The 18735-nt window shown below is 46.9% G+C and overlaps 1 protein-coding gene across 3 annotated transcripts in view; it reads left to right on the top strand.

Annotated features, from left to right (window-relative positions):
• SH3KBP1 (SH3 domain containing kinase binding protein 1) overlaps window positions 1-18735 on the top strand; it is a 203010-nt gene that overhangs the window by 149994 nt on the left and 34281 nt on the right. For all 3 annotated transcript variants that reach the window (XM_068144748.1, XM_068144750.1, XM_068144749.1), the window contains 3 exons: window positions 6333-6434; window positions 12328-12379; window positions 18207-18287. In XM_068144748.1, coding sequence (XP_068000849.1) covers window positions 6333-6434; window positions 12328-12379; window positions 18207-18287 — 235 coding nt within the window. The remainder of the gene's footprint in view (window positions 1-6332; window positions 6435-12327; window positions 12380-18206; window positions 18288-18735) is intronic.

The raw sequence follows: 18735 nt of genomic DNA, 5'->3' as shown, positions 1-18735 counted from the left end.
GCTTAGGGGAAGTGGCAGGATCTGGCATGCAGGCAGTGCTTTCAGATTTGCATCATTTGAAAAGAGTTAGGTCTGCTTGTAAGTATTGTTTAATCCAGCCCTGCTAATCTGAGAAGGTGACACATTTAAGATAAAAAAGGAAAGAAGATTTTTTTTCTTCCCCCCTGCCCTGTGCTTAGAAAAGATATCACTGAAATGCTGAGGCATCTGGAAACCTGTGATTATAGCTCACAGTGTGGGCTTTAGACTCACTGCTTAGCTTCATGCTTCCTTTTATCCTGAGTGTTGAGTTCACCTTGTTGGTATTATCTGGAGTCCAGCCTCCCCAGGGGAGGGAGAGCTATTTAAAGGAGAAGTAAAAATGCTCAAATAGAGCCAAGTAATTACAATTAGGACCCTGGCCTTAAGATGCCTGTGATCTAAGTAGAAACAACATTAAACAATCCTTCAAATGCTTTGTTCTATCTTCCCCCACCCCTTATAATATTTCTAAATACAGCAAACATGTAATTGCACAAATACTGCATCTTGGCTGCTCTGAGGCCTAACACCTTTTGTGTTTGTGTTGGCTAATTTAGCTTTAATTGGAGCGCTGGAGTGCTACAGTTTTCTGACATGGAAGATATTTGTTTCTCTGTGAGCTGTTCTGCTGACTGAACATTGTAAGCAGAGTGAATTCCTGGGAGAGACTGTTCTGTTCAGTGAGCAACATAATTTTTTTTCTCCTGTTTGTGCAAAGATTTCATCGAAGTATTTCAACTTTGTTAATGAATAAAACTCTTTAGTCACAGAGTGTAAAGTCAGAAGGTTAGGTCCAGCCTGAGATGAAACAGGCAAAATGTACCTGCTCTGCTCTATTCTTTATCCAGCCATCCTGGGTCTTGCAGGTGATTAATTATTATTCTCAACCAACTGAGGGATTTTTTTTTCATCAGGGCCCAACAACTTGGGCCAAATCTTGGAACAGACTCTGTCTTCTATAGAGAAATATTCTGCTTGTGACCTCCAGTCAAAAATCACTTTCTGGAAGGAGTAACCACAGCTGAAATAATGTCTTATTTCCAATGGGTCTCTCCTGTTTCCTTCCCTGCACTGTCAATACAGTAAATTTGTAGTAGAGCCTTGGATCTTATGGATGAAGAAAAATGAACATTTTGACTTCTGAAGCTGTACAAGATGCAGCTGGCATTATCAGATGTAAGGTTCTGGAACATGTCCAGAGAAGGGCCACGAGGGTGAGCAGAAGGCTGGAGCTCCTCTCCTGTGAGGACAGACTGAGGGAGTTGGGGTTGTTGAGTCTGGAGAAAAGACGACTCCAAGGAGACCTTATTGTGACCTTCCAACATCTGAAGGGGGCTACAAGAAAGCTGGGGAGGGACTTTTGAGGGTGTTAGGGTGTAATAGGACTGGGGGGAATGGATCCAAGCTGGAAGAGGAGAGATTTAGGTGTTAGGAAGAAGTTCTTTGCTATGAGGGTGGTGAGACACTGGCACAGGTTGCCCAGGGAGGTGGTGGAAGCCTCATCCCTGGAGGTGTTTAGGCCAGGCTGGATGTGGCTGTGAGCAACCTGACTAGTGTGAGGTATCCCTGTCCATGGCAGTGGGGTTGGAACTAGATGATCCTTGAAGTCCCTTCCAACCCTGACAATTCTGTGATTCTATGTTCCCTACAGCTTGGACATGACAGCTGGCAGGAGCTGAGAAAGAGCTATGTAGAATCTGGGGCTTTTGGGACACAGAATGAAAATAGGAAGATGGGCTAAAAATAAACCTATCTGAAATAACCTAGCCTGGTTTTTTAAGAGAGAGAGCTTTATATTAAATAAGAACCCCTTAGCCTTTGGGGTATATGAAGCTCCTGCCTACATGGAAGAGAAGGAGAGGCTGTGAAACTGTGAGCATTCCAGGAGGGAGAGTCCAGTCCTGTTTGTGTGACAGAGCAATCTGTCACTGGCAGGCTCTTAGCTGGGACTCAGCTTGGCACGAGAGGGATGTGTCACCTGCTGGGTATGAGCCTGCATCTTTCACCTTTGTGGTCTTGAATGTGGTATCAGTGAGTAAAGTGGAGATCAAATTAGTGAAAGACAGACAGCTCTGCCTGTTCAACCTCTGTTGTCACCTATTCTGCCACCAAAGCAAACCAAGCATGATGTATGACTGAAGGGAAGTTTGTGTCCCTGTCTTGCAACCAGCTGTACTCCTCGACTGGAAAGATGAGCAGGGCTACCAACTTGTCAGTAGTGCCTGACTGGGCACAGCTGTTGCTGTGCACTCAGTGCAGTGGTTTTAAGACTATGCAGTGTATGGTGCCTTGTGCTGAGGCTTTTTGTTTCATCTCCACCAGCTTCTGCTTTTTATTTTTCGGTTGGATGGAGAGCACCAAGGGAAGGAGCAGCACAGTGTTTGTTCTAATACACAAGCAGTAGAATTGGTGCTAAGCAGAAGTGTTAATAGAGGATGCTGTGTGCTGAGGGACCAAGCAGTGCCATGGTTCTGTCCCCAAGAAGAGGAGGAAGCATGACTGCAGTGTGTTGTAGCTTTCCTTAGCTAGGATGAGAGTGGGTACAGAATCATTGCAGCTGCTGAAAGGAAACTGAACTCACTTTGATTCTGTGCTGCAACTCCAACTTACATAATTCACTGGATCTCACTTACCTTCCTGGAATCAGAATGGCTCAGGTTGGAAGGGACCTCAGAGATCATCTACTCCAACTCTCCTCCCATGGGCAGGGACACCTCTCAGCTACACTTTGTTGCCCAAGTGGTTGCTCATCCACTCTGGCCTTAAACACCTCGAGGGAGGAGGCACTCACAACCTCCTTGGGCAGCCTATTCCAGAGTCTCACCACCCTCACACTGAAGAACTTCTTCCTAAGATCCAGTCTAACCCTGCCCTGCCTCACCTCCAAACCATTCCCCCTTGTCCTGTCTCTAGACACCCTCATGAAAGGTCCCTCTGCAGCCTTCCTTCAGGATGCCTTTCGGTACTAGAAGGCAGCTTTAAGGTCCTCCTTGAGTCTTCTCTATGCAGAAGAAACCCAGCTCCCTCAGCCTATCCTCACAGCAGAGGAGCTCCAGGCCTTGGGTCATTCTTGTGGCCCTCCTCTGGACTCACTCCAACAGTTCCATGTTCTTCTTATGGTGGAGACACCAGAACTTGCATCCTTGTAATGGCAGTCATGATGAAGACACCTGCTGCCAGCACTGTACATGGGCTTCCAGAGGTTACTGAGTCATTGCAAGCCTGCAGCTGTGGGCAGCAGGAGGGCACGCCCACAGAGATTCTTCACCAAATCTCTTCTGTAGCTTTTCATTTCTGAGATCTTTTTCTATCCTTTGGCTTAGTGATACAGAATCCTCCTCTGGCAAACGGAGTAAATGAGGAAATTAAAGAGAAGCTGCCTAAAGATTAACTTAGTGTATAAAAATCTGTCATGGTGATTGGCTATGTAAGCCTCAGTGGCAAGCTGGGGACAGGAAAAAGCAAGCCTGCAGCTGTTAGGGATTAGTGAATGTGTGCCCAAACCAGTGTCTTCATGTAAAGAAATGAACTTTAAAAGAAGGGTTGAATAAGAATCCATCTCCAGTTCTGGAGCCCCTATTACAAGAGGGATATGGAGGTGCTGGAAGGTGTCCAGAGAAGAGCCACGAGGATGAGCAGAGGGCTGGAGCATCTCTCCTATGAGGACAGACTGAAAGAGTTGGGGCTGTACAGTCTGGAGAAGAGAAGGCTCCGAGGTGACCTAATTGTGGCCTTGCAGTATCTGAAGGGGGCCTACAGGAAGGCTGGGGAAGGACTTCTCAGGCTATCAGGTAGTGATAGGACTAGGGGCAATGGAATGAAGCTGGAGGTGGGGAGATTCAGGCTGGATGTGAGGAGGAAGTTCTTCCCCATGAGAGTGGTGAAGCCCTGGAATGTGTTGTCCAGGGAGGTGGTTGAGGCCCCGTCCCTGGAGGTGTTTAAGGCTGGATGAGGCTCAGTCCAGCCTGATCTAGTGTGGGGTGACCCTGCCCATGGCAGGGGGGTTGGAACTAGATGATCCTTGTGGTCCCTTCCAACCCTGACTGATTCTATGATACAATGATAACAGGAAGAAACAGCTGTAAGGTTTGTGTGTCCTGAGAGGGTTAAAAAGATCCATCCTAGAGAGAAAATACCCGATGCTGTGTGTTGTTTAGCCAGGATTATTAGCTGGCACTGAACGGTGCTGGCAGTTGCAGCAGTTGGTTCCTGAATTATCATTAATAATGGAAAAAATATCTAAACTGGGTCACAAATGTTTTGGCAATTTCAGATTAGCAGTGTGGGAGGTGGAGGGCATTTTAAAACACACCGTGTGACAGAACAGTTGAGTGCACTCATTACTATGCTGTGCAAGCAGATAGAGCCAAGTGGGAGGGTGCCTGCACGTCATGAATGAGGGTAAGAACAACATCCTGCACGGTGCCTGCCCGTGCCGTGCATGGCTACCTGATTATCTCAGTCTGGCATAGAGCATAGAATGGTTCGGGATGAAAGTAACCTCCAGAGGTCATCTTGTCCAACCCCCCTGCAGGCAGAAGGGACACCTCCAACTACATCAGGCTGCCCAGGCACACATCCAGTTTGATTGTGAATGTCTCCAGGAACAGGGCCTCAACCACATCCCTAGGCTGGATGTTAGGAAGAAATTCTTCAGTGAAAGAGAGATTGGCCATTGGAATGTGCTGCCCAGGGAGGTGGTGGAGTCACCATCACTGGAAGTGTTCAAAAAAGGATTGGATGTGGGTACTTGGAGCCATGGTTTAGTTGATTAGATGGTGTTGGGTGATAGGTTGGACTTGATGATCTTAAAGGTCTTTTCCAACCTGTTTAATGCTGTATTGTGTCTGTTCCAGTATTTCACCACTCTCATTGTGCAAAACTTATTCTTTATGTCCAGCCTAAATCTGTCCTACTCTGGTTTCAAACCCTTGCCCCTCATCCTATCACTCCAAGCCCTTCTAAACAGGCCCTCCCCAGCCTTCCTTTAGGTCTTCTTCGGATACTCAAATCTAGCTCTAAAGTGTCCCTGCAGCCTTCTCCAGGCTGAACAGCCCCAGCTCTCCCAGCCTGTCCTTATAGGAGATGTGCTCCAGCCCTCTGATCATCTTTGTGGCCCTCCCCTGGACCTGCTCCGTCAGGTCCATGTCTCTCCTGTGCTGAGGGCTCCAGAGCTGGGTGCAGCACTGCAGGTGAGGTCTTAACAGAGCAGAATAAAGTGGCAGAATTCTCTGTCTCAGCCTGCTGCCCATGCTGCTTTTGATGCAGCCCAGGCTGCCATTGGCCTTCTGGGCTGCAAGTGCACACTGTTGGCTCATATCCAGCTTCTCACCTACCAGCACCCCCAAATTCTTTTCCTCACTGCTGCTCTCAGCATCTATTGATACCAAGGGTTGCCCTGACCTATGTGCAGGACCTTGAACTTTGCCTTATTGAACCTCATGAGATTCTCCTCAGCCACCTCTCCAGCCTGTCCAGTTTCTTGAAAGTATGGAAGACAAAGGAGCTTTTTTAGCACCTGGGATATATGTTGCTTAATTAAGTCACTGCCTTTCTGTAAAATGAAGGCAGGAAAGAAAATAGATACAGAATTAACCAGGTTGGAAAAGACCTTTGAGATCGAGTCCAGCCTATCACCCAACACCATCTAATCAACTAAACCATGGCACCAAGTGCCTCATCCAGTGTCCTTTTAAACACTTCCAGTGATGGTGACTCCACCACCTCCCTGGGCAGCACATTCCAATGGCCAGTCTCTATGTGAAGAATTTATTCCTGACATCCAGTCCAAACCTCCCCTGGCACATCTTGAGACTGTGTCCTCTTGTTCTGGTGCTGGGTGCCTGGGAGAAGAGACCAACCCCCACCTGGCTACAACCTCCCTTCAGGGAGTTGTAGACTGCAATAAGGTCTCTCCTGAGCCCCCTGTTCTCCAGGCTAAGCAACCCCAGCTCCCTCAGCCTCTCCTCATAGGGCTTGTTCTCCAAACCCCTCCCCAGCTTTGTTACCCTTCTGTTGCATTATAAGTAGTCAAAGTGCTTACTGATTGAACAGATCAAATGGTGGAGTTGTGTTTTGCTTTGACACAGAGAAGCTCTTGAGCTCTTGCAGCAGGTTTATTGTTCTCTGGGAGCTGCTCTGTGTGATATGTGATGAGGGTCGATCACTGACGTTTTTATCTGGTAGATAACCCTGTTAACCTGGCACTCCAGTCATTTGTCATGTTCTAGCCAAAAGGCAAGCCATTATGCTAAAGAGCACTTCAGCACCCCAGCCCGTTGTGATTTTCATTCTGTTTTGCTGTCTTGCAGGATTGCATTGATGTGGGCTGGTGGGAAGGAGAACTCAATGGCAGACGAGGTGTGTTTCCAGACAACTTTGTCAAGCTTCTTCCACCTGATTTTGAAAAAGAGGTAAGCAGTCACTGGTGTGTTCTTTCCCTTTTGCTTCAGAACACAGAGTGAAAGTGGAGTTGAAAGGAATTCTCTTTTGACAACAGCATTTTGACATAGTTTTACTTCTGACTCAGTAATGAAAAAGAGGTTAAAGGAAGCAGAGATCTGGGTTACAAAGCATCCAGGAAAAGAATGTGTGGCACTTAAAAGTCATACTATGAACTTTCTTTGATTGACCCATCCTGTCAGTCAGCCCCCACTGCTTTGCCCTGAAAGCTCTTTGTCCTGCAGGCTGATTTTGAGAGAGATTGGAACTGAATGTCCCAGGGGGATTTACTGAGTCAGGTCACTTATGACCAGAATTGTTAACTGCTCTCCACTGTCTTTGTGGTGGGATATGAAAACCTAGCTTAACACCTGCGTGCTGATTGACAGCACTCTAGCACTGCTCCAGAATGGAAAGGGTGAGCTTTTAACTCTTGAGGTTTGAAAGACAACAATGAGCCTTTGGAATCTCAGAGCCTCTCTCAGAATTATTGAAAAAGAAGGCAGAATATCAGTGCAGAAGTTTTTTTAGGCTTCTATTTATTTGAAGGAGGTGGTGGTGTTATTTCCCAAACAATATTTAGAAATTCTGCAGCTTCCTGGAATAAAGTAATGGATTACTCTGCTCTGGTGAGACCCCACCTGCAGCACTGCCTCCTGTTCTGCTGCCCCCCAGAATAAGAGGGACATGGAGCTGTGGGAGTGGGTCTAGAAGAGGGCCATGAAGATGATAAGAAGGATGGAGAACCTCCCCTGTGGGGACAAGCTGAGAGAGCTGGGGCTGTTCAGCCCAGAGAAGAGAAGGCTCTAGGGAGGCCTTAGAGCAGCCTTCTATGGTTCCAGTACCTGGTGGGGGCCTACAAGAAAGCAGGGGAGGGACTTTTACAAGGACTTGTAGTGACAGGATGAGGGGCAATGGATTGAAGCTTGAGGAGCACAGCTTTAGACTGGAGATAAGCAAGAAATTTTTCCCAGGGAGGGTGGTGAGACACTGGAACAGGTTGCCCAGGGAGGTTGTGGATGCCCCCTCCCTGGAGGTGAGAATAGAATAGAATAAATAGAATAGAATAAACCAAACCAGGTTGGAAGAGACCTTCAAGATCATCGTGTCCAACCCATCAACCAATCCAACCCACCCAAACAACTAACCCATGGCACCAAGTACCCCATCAAGTCTCCTCCTGAACACCTCCAATGACGGCGACTCCACCACCTCCTTGGGTAAGGTGGTCAAGGTCAGGCTAGATGAGGCCTTAAGTGAACTGTTCTAGTGGAAGGTGTCCCTGTCGATGTCAGGGGCGTTGGAACCAGATGATCTTCAAGGTCCATTCCAAGCCAAACCATTATATGAGTCCCTTCCCCCCAAAGTCCATTCCCTTTGGGGAACATTTCCAGGCACCAGTGGCTATTCTGAGCTTGCAGTCAGGCTTTTTGCTGAGTATTTCACAGAGACAGGGTAAGCCTCCTGCGATAAAACAGAGACACTCAGCTTCAGTCTTTGGTAATAAAATTGGATGCTGGAGGCAAAAATTAAATAACTTGGAAAGCATAATAAAGCAACTATTAACTCACAGAAGCTAACATAATAATTAATGAAAATGAAGGTAGAAGAGCAGCAAAACACTGCAGGAGATGAACACACATTTCCATAGGAGAGTGGATATCCTGGCTTCAGGCCTAATAATAAAAGAAGGTGATTTCCAGAAGAGGCAGAATTCATAAACTTCAAGACACAGAGAGCCTATTAGAGAAGAATAAAAAAATCTTTCTAGCCATTTTTGTGGTGAAATTTATTTGGTCTTTTTGAACTTACAAATGATGTGTCTTTTTAGTGGCTTCCCTTTTTCTTGTCTTTCTCTCTTTAGAGTGTAATGAGTATAACTTGTAAGAATAAATGACATATTCAGACACTCAGAAACTGCGGCCAGGTTTGCTGTGAATGTGGAGAGTAAAGTTTTATGCCTTTTTTTAATGGCCCAGACCTGGCCACTTGAGTAAGTTACTGGTAGGACTGTGGGCTGGCTGTCTTTGCTCCAGTCAGTGCTAAAAGGGAAAGAAAGGGCTGTTTTTCCACTGGGTTTTTTTCAGGTATTTTCTGATGTGATCCAGAAACCTTGGCTGCTGTCCCATGGTCTGAAAGCATTTGTTGCAGTTAGGTCTTACACTTGTTGAACAAATGCTTGGGATCTTTTCTCATCTCCTTGTTCACTCCCCAGTTTTCCAATCCTGATTCTTCTCCACTCATGACTATTTGTCCCAGGCCTTATATATTCTTTGCTTTTAGTCCCTGTCTCCACTTCTCAGGTGGTCTCAGTTCCAGTCTTTTCCCCTGAGCTTACTACCTGAGCCTAAATCACCATCTGGATTTACTTTCTATCACTACACCAGATTCCTTTATCCAGCTTGTTTTTGTCTCCCCTCTCAGCCTTTGTCCCTGCTCTGTGGCTCTGTTCTCATTCAACCAGTCTTGATTTCCTTTCTGTTGGCTTCATTCCTGGCCTATCTCCATCACCACCTTGGTGATCTTATCCAGCCACAGGCCTTTGTCATTCCCCCCTGCCTCTCCATGCTTCTCTCATCAGTCTTAATGCTCATTCATGCTACCTGCTATCTGATGCTTGTCTGACTTTTCAAACCAATATATTTCACTCATCAGTTTCTAGTTAAAACCACTTTGCCAGGAACAGCCAGTATGGATTCACCAAGGGAAAATCATGCTTGACCAAACTGTTAGCCTTCTGTGATGGTGTGAACAGCTGGTTAGATGAGGGGAGAGCAGTGGATGGTGTGGACCTCAACTTTGACAAGGCCTGTGATGCTGTTTCCCATAATATTCTCATAGGTGAGCTTAGGAAGTGCAGGTTAGATGGGTGGACAATGAGGTGGGTTGAGAACTGGCTAAGGACAGAGCTCAGAGGTTTGTGATCAGCAGTGCAGGGTCCAGTTGGAGGCCTGTGGCTAGTGGTGTTCCCCAGGGGTCAGTACTGGATCCAGTCTTGTTCAACATCTTCATCAATGACCTGGATGAAGGACCAGAGTGTACTCAGCAAGTCTGCTGATGGGACAAGGCATGGGAGCAGTGACTGACACACCAGAAGGGCTGTGCTGCCATTCAGAGACCAGGACAGGCTGGAGAGTTGGGCAGAGCTGAGCTTTATGAAGTTCAGCAAGGACAGGGGTAGAGTTCTGCACCTGGGGAGGAATAACCCTGTACATCAGTACAGGTTCCCCTAGGGTGACCTGCTGGAAAGCTCTGGTGGCTAAGAAGGCCAGTGGAATCCTGGGGTGCATTAAGAAGAGTGTGGCCAACAGGTCAAAGGGGGTTCTCCTCCTGCTGTACTCTGCCCTGCTGAGGCTACATCTGTAGTATTGTGTCCAGTTCTGGTCTCCCCAGATTCAAGATGGACAAGAAACTACTGGAAAGAGTCCAGTGGAGAGCTATGAGGATGATTAAGGGAGAGAACATCTCTCTTGTGAGGAAACATTGAGAGACCTGAGGCTGTTTTCTCAGGTTGATGACAGGAGGTGATCTGTTTAGCTTAAAGTGGTAGGGAGAAGGAGGCCTACAAGAAGGCTGCAGAGAGATTGTTTGCAAAGGCCTGCAGGGACAGGACAAGGGACAATGGTTTGAAATGAGAGCAGAGCAGATTGAGATTGGATGCTAGGAACGAGTTCTTGACCATGAGGGTGGTGGAACACTGCAACAGGTTGCTCAGGGAGGCAGTTGAGGCCACATTGCCGAAGATCTGGTCAGGCTGAACAAGGCTGTGAGAAAGCTGATCTAGTGGAGGATGTCCCTGCTGAGTGCTAGGGGGTTGAACTGGATGACCTTTGGACATCCCTCCCAACCCAAACCATTCTATGATTCTATTAGGGAAATGGTCATTGCAAAGAAGGTAAAAATCAGAAGTACAAAGTGGTTGGAATGTATCTCAATCTTTGTTTAATTTCCCCAAACATCTAAAACTCTGTTACCTTCCTTTCACCACTGGAGCAGTAAATGTATCATATTTGAGTGAGTAAGATGTAACCTGTGCAGCATTTCCTGTGTTCTGAGGTTGTGCCCCATTTATGAGGCTGAAAAAGCACACTTGAGGTATTGTCACATCTGTCTGGTGGGGTTTTGTGTGTGTGTGTGTTTTGCTGTTGGGATTTCCGCCCCCCCCCCCCCCCTCCAAAATGGTTTGGAATATTTACAAGGTTAACTTCAATAGCTTTCTTCCTTAAACCAAAGGCCATGGGTTTCTCTAATCTTAAGGCAGATAAACTGGACTTTATTTTTCCCCTCTTGCAAGACATTTCAATTGCAAAAGTAGAAAAATGGCCTTTTTTTTTTTCATGTGTCAATGCTATTTTCTCTCTTGAAATTCAGTTTAGTGAAGAAATATGTGACAGACCTGCAGTCCCAAATCCTTCTTATGCTGGGGGCACTTTTCATACTCAGTCTTTGACAAATTTTGGCTGAGCATGCACACACAAGGAGGAGTTCTGAGATGTGTTTACAAGTGAAAATCCTCCTATGCTTATTGCCCTGTTGACTTTGACAAACTATTATTTGGCCAAGATATCATAGAATTGTCAGGGTTGGAAGGGACCTCAAGGATCATCCACTTCCAACCCCCCTGCCATGGCCAGGGACACCTCACGCTACAGCAGGTTGCTCACAGCCACATCCAGCCTGGCTGCAAAAACCTCCAGGGAAGAGGCTTCCACCACCTCCCTGGGCAACCTGTGCCAGTGTCTCACCACCCTCATGGGGAAGAACAGAGATATCTTGGTCAAATGATACATCTCAGAAGAACTCCTTGTGTGTGCATACTCACCCCAAATTTGTCAAAGACTGAGTAGGAAAAGTGCCTAAGAGCAATGTGGAGCTTCTGGAGTGGGTCCAGAGGAGAGCCACAAAGGTGATCAGAGGGCTGGAGAACCTGCCCTATGCAGACAGGCTGAGAGAGTTAGGGCTGTTTACCATGGAGAGGGAAGGCACCAGGGAGACCTTAGAGCAGCCTTCCAGTACCTGAAGGGGACTGCAAGAAAGCCAGAAAGGGAATTTTGACAAGGGCTGGGAGTGATAAGACATGAGGAAATGGATTGAAGCTTGAGGAGAGCAGATTTAGACTGGAGATTGGGAACAAATTCTTTCCAGTGAGACTGGTGAGACTCTGGAACAGGTTGCCCAGGGAGGTTGTGGATGTTCCCTCCCTTGGAGTTGTTGAAGGCCAGGTTGGATGAGGCCTTGGGCAACCTGGGCTAGTGGAAGGTGTCCCTGCCCATGGCAGGAGGCTGGGAACTAGATGACTTGTCCCTTCCAACCAAAACCATTCTATGAATCTCTGAATGGCAATAGCCCTGGCTTTGCCATAGACTCAGAGAGCCATCATCAAATTGTCTGTGTCCTTTATGCACCTCACACTAGATCAGGTTGCTCACAGCCACATCCAGCCTGGCCTTGAAAACCTCCTGGGATGAGGCTTCCACCACCTCCCTGGGCAACCTGTGCCAGTCTCTCACCACCCTCATGGTGATATCCCTGTTCTTTGCCACTTCTCCATGTGAAGCCTTAACTGGTAGCAGTAGGTAACAATTTCCAGGGATGTTTCTGCATGTTTAGCCAGTCACAGTGTGGTGAATAAATGGAGGATTGTCAGTTGCAGCCCAAATAATCAAATATTGATATTTTCTGATGCAGAGCATAAAAATCCTAGCAGAGAGTTGGAATTAGTCCAAGGAGAATGCCTGATTTGCTGCAGTCTCAAGGCTGGTCATGATTGATGTTAAGCAGTGTGTGATTAACTGCAACCTTTACAACCAGTGAGATTTGCAGACATGTTGAAGCTCTCTCTTTTCTCCTGTTATTGCGTTTTAGAGACCCAAGAAACCACCACCTCCATCAGCTCCTGTCATCAAGCAAGGATCAGGTAAGGTGAAGCTGATTGTGCACAGTCCGTGCCAGTGAGCACATCTCAGTGTAAATGAAAGGCATTCAGCTTTCTGTAGGATTCATCTGATAAGCAGGAGGTGTCTAGACAGCAACAGATAAATCCGAATCAAACTGCAAAAAGCTGATGACCCTGAAAGACTGTGGTTTGCTTCTGAAGTGTATTCCAACCATCTGCATCATTTAAAAATAACCTTTTTTTTGCCTCTGAAGCACGCTGAGTTGGAGTGAGCACTTTCCTGCAGAAGTTCTCTGCTTCTGTTCCCTGCCTGAAGTTGATTTTGTGTGTGTCTGTGCACTATAGACCAAATCTCTTGGAATCTGATGATACCTGCAGGAGGAAATTGCATTCACTCTATACCTACAAATCTGATTTATTCTAGAGACAAAGAGCTTTTTTTTCCTTGCATATCTATAAGATGCCAGGTAAGAACTTGACTGGAATACAGTGGCCCCATCTGAGCTGCAGTCTAAACCTGGCAAATCAGAATGAATATTGGAGCTGTCTGAATGTCTCCAGATTCTCTGCCATAGAGTCTTGGTTTTCAGTGCTTCATAGCCATAAGTATAGATCTAAAAGGGGTTATCCTGAATCTGGTTATGTAGATAATGGGGCTGCACATATATCAAGGGGCTGGTGATGTCTTCAAACCAGATGGCTGCTAGTAAAGCTGGTTTGGGAATATATTTGAACTGTGTATAAACAGAGACCACTTCCTATGTAGTTTTAAAATGACCTCTCAATACAAATGTTCAAAAGTGCCTGTGTGTTGGAATCATAGAATAGACTCAGAGAATGGATTCATAGAATGGCTCAGCTTGGAAGGGACCTCAGACATAATCTACTCCAACTCCCCTGCCATGAGTAGGGACACCTCTCAACTAGACTCAGCTGCTCAAGGCCTCATCCAATCTGGCCTTGAATAACCCCCCAAGGAGGAGGTATCCACAACCTCCCTGAGCAACCTATTCCAGAGTCCCACCACCCCTGTACTTCTTCCTCAGATCCAGTCTAATCCTGCTTTCCCTCATCTCAGAACCATTCCCCCTCGTTTTGTCTCTAGACACCCTCCTATGAAGTCCCTCTGCAGCCTTCCTGCCCCCTTCAGGTACTGGAAGGCAGCTCTAAGGTCCCTCTGGCATCTTCTCCAGGTTGAACACTCCCAGCTCCCTCAGCCTGTCCTCACAGCCAAGCTGCTCCAGCCTTTGGATCCTTTTCCTGGCCTCCTCTGCACTCATTCCAACAGCTCTGTGTCCTCCTTCTGCTGGGGACAGCAGAACTGGAGGCAGGATTGGAGGTTGGGTCTCCACAGAGCAGAGTCAAGGGGCAGAATCATCTCTCTTGACCTGCTGCCCACACTCCTCTTCATGCAGGCAGTTAAAGTATCTACATGCTTGAGAGTTGTGACCTCAGAAACCAAACTCCTGTTCCATTCATATAAAATCTCAAATGAAAGGCATGGGATGCACTTGGAGCTTTCATCTGTACTGCACTTGTGGTGGAAATGTAACTGTGGCTGGAATTCTCTAATGCCTTAACTCCTTCTGCAGCACTGCTGCCACTTCCCCCACTGCTGGCACACAATGGCAAAAAACCAACAACAAACACCAAAACTAACATGGGCAGCCTGGACAGATAATTTGTGTTAACACTGAACAGGATGGAGCACCACTCCTACAAGGACAGGCTGAGGGAGCTGGGATTGTTCAGCCTGGAGAGCAGAAGGCTCCAGGGAGACCTAAGAGCAGCCTTCCAGTACCTGAAGATGCTACAAAAAGGTTGCAGAGAGACTGTGTCCCAAGGCCTGCAGGGACAGGATGAGGGGCAGTGGTTGGAAATGAGAGAAAAGGAGGTTTAGTTTGGATGTTAGGAACAAGTTCTGCACAAGGCTCTGAGCAAGCTGATCTAGTGGAGGATGTCCCTGCTAACTGCAGGGGGGGTTGGACTGGCTGAACTTTGGAAATCCCTTCCAACCCAAACCATTCAAAACTAAATTTCTCTTCCTTCTGTCTCAGCGTATTAGTAGACCACTGTCCCAGTCACTGTGAGTCAATAGTCTATAATTTCATTGGTTTGGATTTGTCAAGCAGTTCATTGGCTCCAGAATCATAAGTATTTGGTTTGCTTATTGGGCACCCATGGTTTATTCTTCACTCTTGTCTTGAGACTTCTGAGAACACGAGTGTGTTTTTTAGGGTCAGTGTGCATCCAGACAGAGCAGGATGATTTTGCCATCTAGTGGTGGTTGCTTACTGAAGATGTCCTAGCAACAGCCCAACACATTGTGGAAAAGCTCTGTCAAACATTTTATTGCTCTCACTTCATACTCCTGTAATTAGTGGATAATGCTTTTAATATGTTTGTGTCTCTCTGCATCCAGTGCTTTTGCTGTGTCACCACAGAAGGACGGTGTGCTTGTTTTCATAAGGAAAAATGGATGCATAAAGGACACAGACAGCTTGATGATGGCTCGCTGAGTCTATGGCAAAGCCAAGGCTATTGCCATTCAGAGATTCATAGAATGGTTTTGGTTGGAAGGGACCTTACAAGTCATCTAGTTCCCTGCTTCCTGCCATGGGCAGGGACACCTTCCACTAGTGCAGGTTGCCCAAGGCCTCTTCCAACCTGGCCTTCAACAACTCCAAGGGAGGGAACATCCACAACCTCCCTGGGCAACCTGTTCCAGTGTCTCACCAGCCTCACTGGAAAGAATTTGTTCCCAATCTCCAGTCTAAATCTGCTCTTCTCAAGCTTCAATCCATTTCCTCATGTCCTATCACTCCCAGCCCTTGTCAAAATTCCCTTTCTGGCTTTCTTGCAGTCCCCTTCAGGTACTGGAAGGCTGCTCTAAGGTCTCCCTGGTGCCTTCCCTCTCCATGGTAAACAGCCCTAACTCTCTCAGCCTGTCTGCATAGGGCAGGTTCTCCAGCCCTCTGATCACCTTTGTGGCTCTCCTCTGGACCCACTCCAGAAGCTCCACATAGGTCTTATGCTGGGAGCACTTTTCCTACTCTGTCTTTGACAAGTTTGGGGTGAGTATGCACACACAAGGAGTTCTTCTGAGATTTATTTAGAGGTGAAAATGCTCCTATGCTTATTGCCATGTTGACCTTGACAAACTATAATTTGACCAAGATATCCCTGTTGTTCCCCATGAGGGTGGTGAGAGACTGGCACAGGTTGCCCAGGGAGGTAGTGGCGGCCTCATCCCTGGAGGTTTTTGAAGCCCATCTGGATGTGGCTGTGAGCAACCTGCTGTAGTGTGAGGTGTCCCTGGCCATGGCAGGGGGTTGGAACTGGATGATCCTTGAGGTCCCTTACAACCCCAACAATTCTGTGGTGGCTAAACACATGCAAATCTTGGGTTTTCATGTTTATGTTAGGAGAGTTTCTATGTCTTGGAGAGCTGAATCAGAAAGTATTTTGGGTTGGAAGGGACCTCTAATTGTTGGTACTTCACTGACAAACTCTGGTTTCATCACTTGGCCTGCACAAGTGGGGTCCTCTTGCCAGTTACACAAACCAGCAGAATAAATAAGATACTTAAAAGTAGAATCCTTGAAAATCCAAACTAAACTGTCTTAAAATAAGCCACAGAACCATGGAATGGTTTTGGTTGGAAGGATCCTCCAAAGGTCATCCATTCCAACCCCCCTGCAGCCAGCAGAGACTTCCTCCACTAGATCAGGTTGCTCACAGCCTTTTCCAGCCTCACCTTGAAGATCTCCAGGCATGGGGCCTCAACTAACCCCCTGGGCAAACTCTTGAAGTGTTCCACCATCCTCCTGGTGCAGAACTTGTTCCTAACATCCAATCTCAATCTGCCATGCTCTCATTTCAAACCATTGTCCCTTGTCCTGTCCCTGCAGGCCTTTGAGAAGAGACTCTCTGCAGCCTTGTAGGCTCCCTTCAGGTACTGGCAGGCCACTGAAATTTAGTGTTAGGCCAATTTAGTGTTATTTATTGACATGATAAGTGACAGAAGTGTTGCCTGTCCAACAGCACAGTTATTTAAGGGAACAATGGCTGGTGATCACCGCTGATGAGCAATTTGCACTGATGAGTGCTGATTTCTAGGAACCAGCTGCAGAACAGAGCTGGAACAGCACATTCAGAGATGTAAATGTATTTGAGAGCTGCATATAATAGAACAGACTGAAGCAAAAAAATTACCTTCTGTTCCCTGCTTTGCCTCCTCTGCTTTTCTTGGATGTCACATGGTGTAATTGTTATTGAATTACTAAGAGTGTTACCTAAAGTAGTTTTCAAACCTGCTAAGTTGCAATGGCATTTGCACCTGGTAGTTAGCCAGTGCAGCAAAGCCAAGATCCAGTAACACATTTCTGTAAGAAATGGGGACTGGAAGATTGCACCTTGCACATGCCAGGAAATTTTTGCAAAGCCTTCTTCTTGTTAATGCCTGTACTCCCTTGTAGCAGCAGAAGCCCCAATGTGCCAGGGTCTCTACAGAATACAGGATTAACCAGGTTGGAAAAGTCCAACCTGCCACCCAACACCATCTAATCAACTGAACCATGGCACCAAGTGCCTCATCCAGGCTCTTCTTAAAAACACCTCCATGGACATTGACCCCACCACCTCCCTGGACAGCACATTCCAATGGCCAATTACTCTTTCTGTGAAGAATTTCTTCCTAACACCTAGCCTAAACCTTCCCTGGTGTGGCTTGGGATTGTGACCTCTTGTTCTGTCACAGGTTGTCTGTGAGAAGAGACCAACCCCCACTTGGCTACAGCCTCCCTTCAGGTAGTTCTAGAAGTGGGGCAGAAGGTTTCAGAGGCTTATACCTCCAGGCCAAAAGCTGTCAATTCAAACAGCCATGCAGAATACTGTCAGTGCTGCTGTTTTCATCTTCCTGCCATGTGGAAGTGAACAAGTGGTACTGCAGGTGAAAAAGAAGGGAATGGAACTGAATGGAAATTCATGTTGGTTTGTCTACAAAGTACACTCTGGGCAGAAAGGCCAAATTAATGTATGCCTAATGATTCTCCACACTGCTGAATTCCTCTTCAGCTAAGTATGTCTACAATAGTAACACATCCCCTCCACAATTCAAATTCCAGACATGGAGCTGCTGATGATCAGAGGGCTGGAGGACCTCCCCTGTGGGGACAGGCTGACAGAGCTGGGGGTGTTCAGCCTGGAGAAGAGAAGGCTTCAGGGAGACTTTATAACAGCCTTCTAGTACTAGAAGGCGGCTACAAGAAAGCCAGGAAGGGACTTTTGACAAGGGCTAGGAGTGATAGGATGAGAGGGAATGGATTGAAGCTTGAGGAGGGCAGATTGAGACTGGAGATGAGAAAGAAATTCTTTCCAGTGAGGGTGTTGAGAGACTGGAACTATTTGCCCAGGGAGGTTGTGGATGCCCCTTCCCTGGAGGTGTTGAAGGCCGGGTTGGATGAGGCCTCGGGCAGCCTGTGCTAGTGGAAGGTGTCCCTGCCCATGGCAGGGATTAGAACTGAATGATCTTTAAGGTCCCTTCAAACCTAAATCTAAACTCTGTGAATCTATGAATATTATTTTTCTCACCCAATGGTGTGAAGCTGCCTGTTTTTCTGAGGTGAATGCCTGGGAAAGCGTGAACTTGACTGTGAAAACATAACCATCCAGTTGCTTTTGTTGTTGTCACATAAGCAAACGCTTGAAAGTAGCTTTTGTTCCCTTTTAGATGTTTTCAATCTGACGGTTGCAGGCAGCCTAAGAAGTTGCAGAATGCAATCTTCTGTAGCTGTGTGTGCTGGTTTGTTCACTTGTTCAGAACTGCAAACTTTCCTTTCTTTGCTAGCTACCACAGACCGAAAGCACGAGATCAAGAAGGTACCTCCTGAAAGGCCAGAGTGTCTTCCTAACCGGACTGAAGAAAAAGGTATGAAATGTGCTTTCCTGCTTGCTCTCTGCAGAGAGACAGGGGAAGTGGAATCCTCATTTCCCAGCCTCTCTTGTCATGAAGTACATTGTTTGGATGTTCGTGTCCCACTGTGACAGATCTCTGATGATAGGCAGTTCAGGCCAGATCTCAGTGTTCCTCCTGGACTGCATTCAGGGTATTCAGTTGTACCAATCCAGAACTGTTAAGTACTTGAAGCCTCAGCTGAAGTCAAGGGGAGGTACAGAAAATGCTGTCTAAAGCTCTGAGCTCAGTGAAACCCAGATCCTTGATCAAGTGAGATACTCCAGATTAGTGTGTACTTTATTATAGAATCATAGAATGGTTGGGCTGGAAGGGATCTCTACAGCTCATCCAGTCCAGCCCTCCTGTAGTCAGCAGGGACAGCCTCCACTAGATCAGGTTGCTCACAGCCTTTTCCAGCCTC

This window comes from Melanerpes formicivorus, unplaced genomic scaffold, assembly GCF_026170545.1.
Source record: "Melanerpes formicivorus ecotype bairdi unplaced genomic scaffold, bMelFor1.0.p_v2 SCAF_11, whole genome shotgun sequence".
Taxonomy (NCBI): domain Eukaryota; kingdom Metazoa; phylum Chordata; class Aves; order Piciformes; family Picidae; genus Melanerpes; species Melanerpes formicivorus.
Note: the sequence above shows the minus strand (reverse complement) of the source record. Positions and strands in the feature narration are given on the sequence as shown.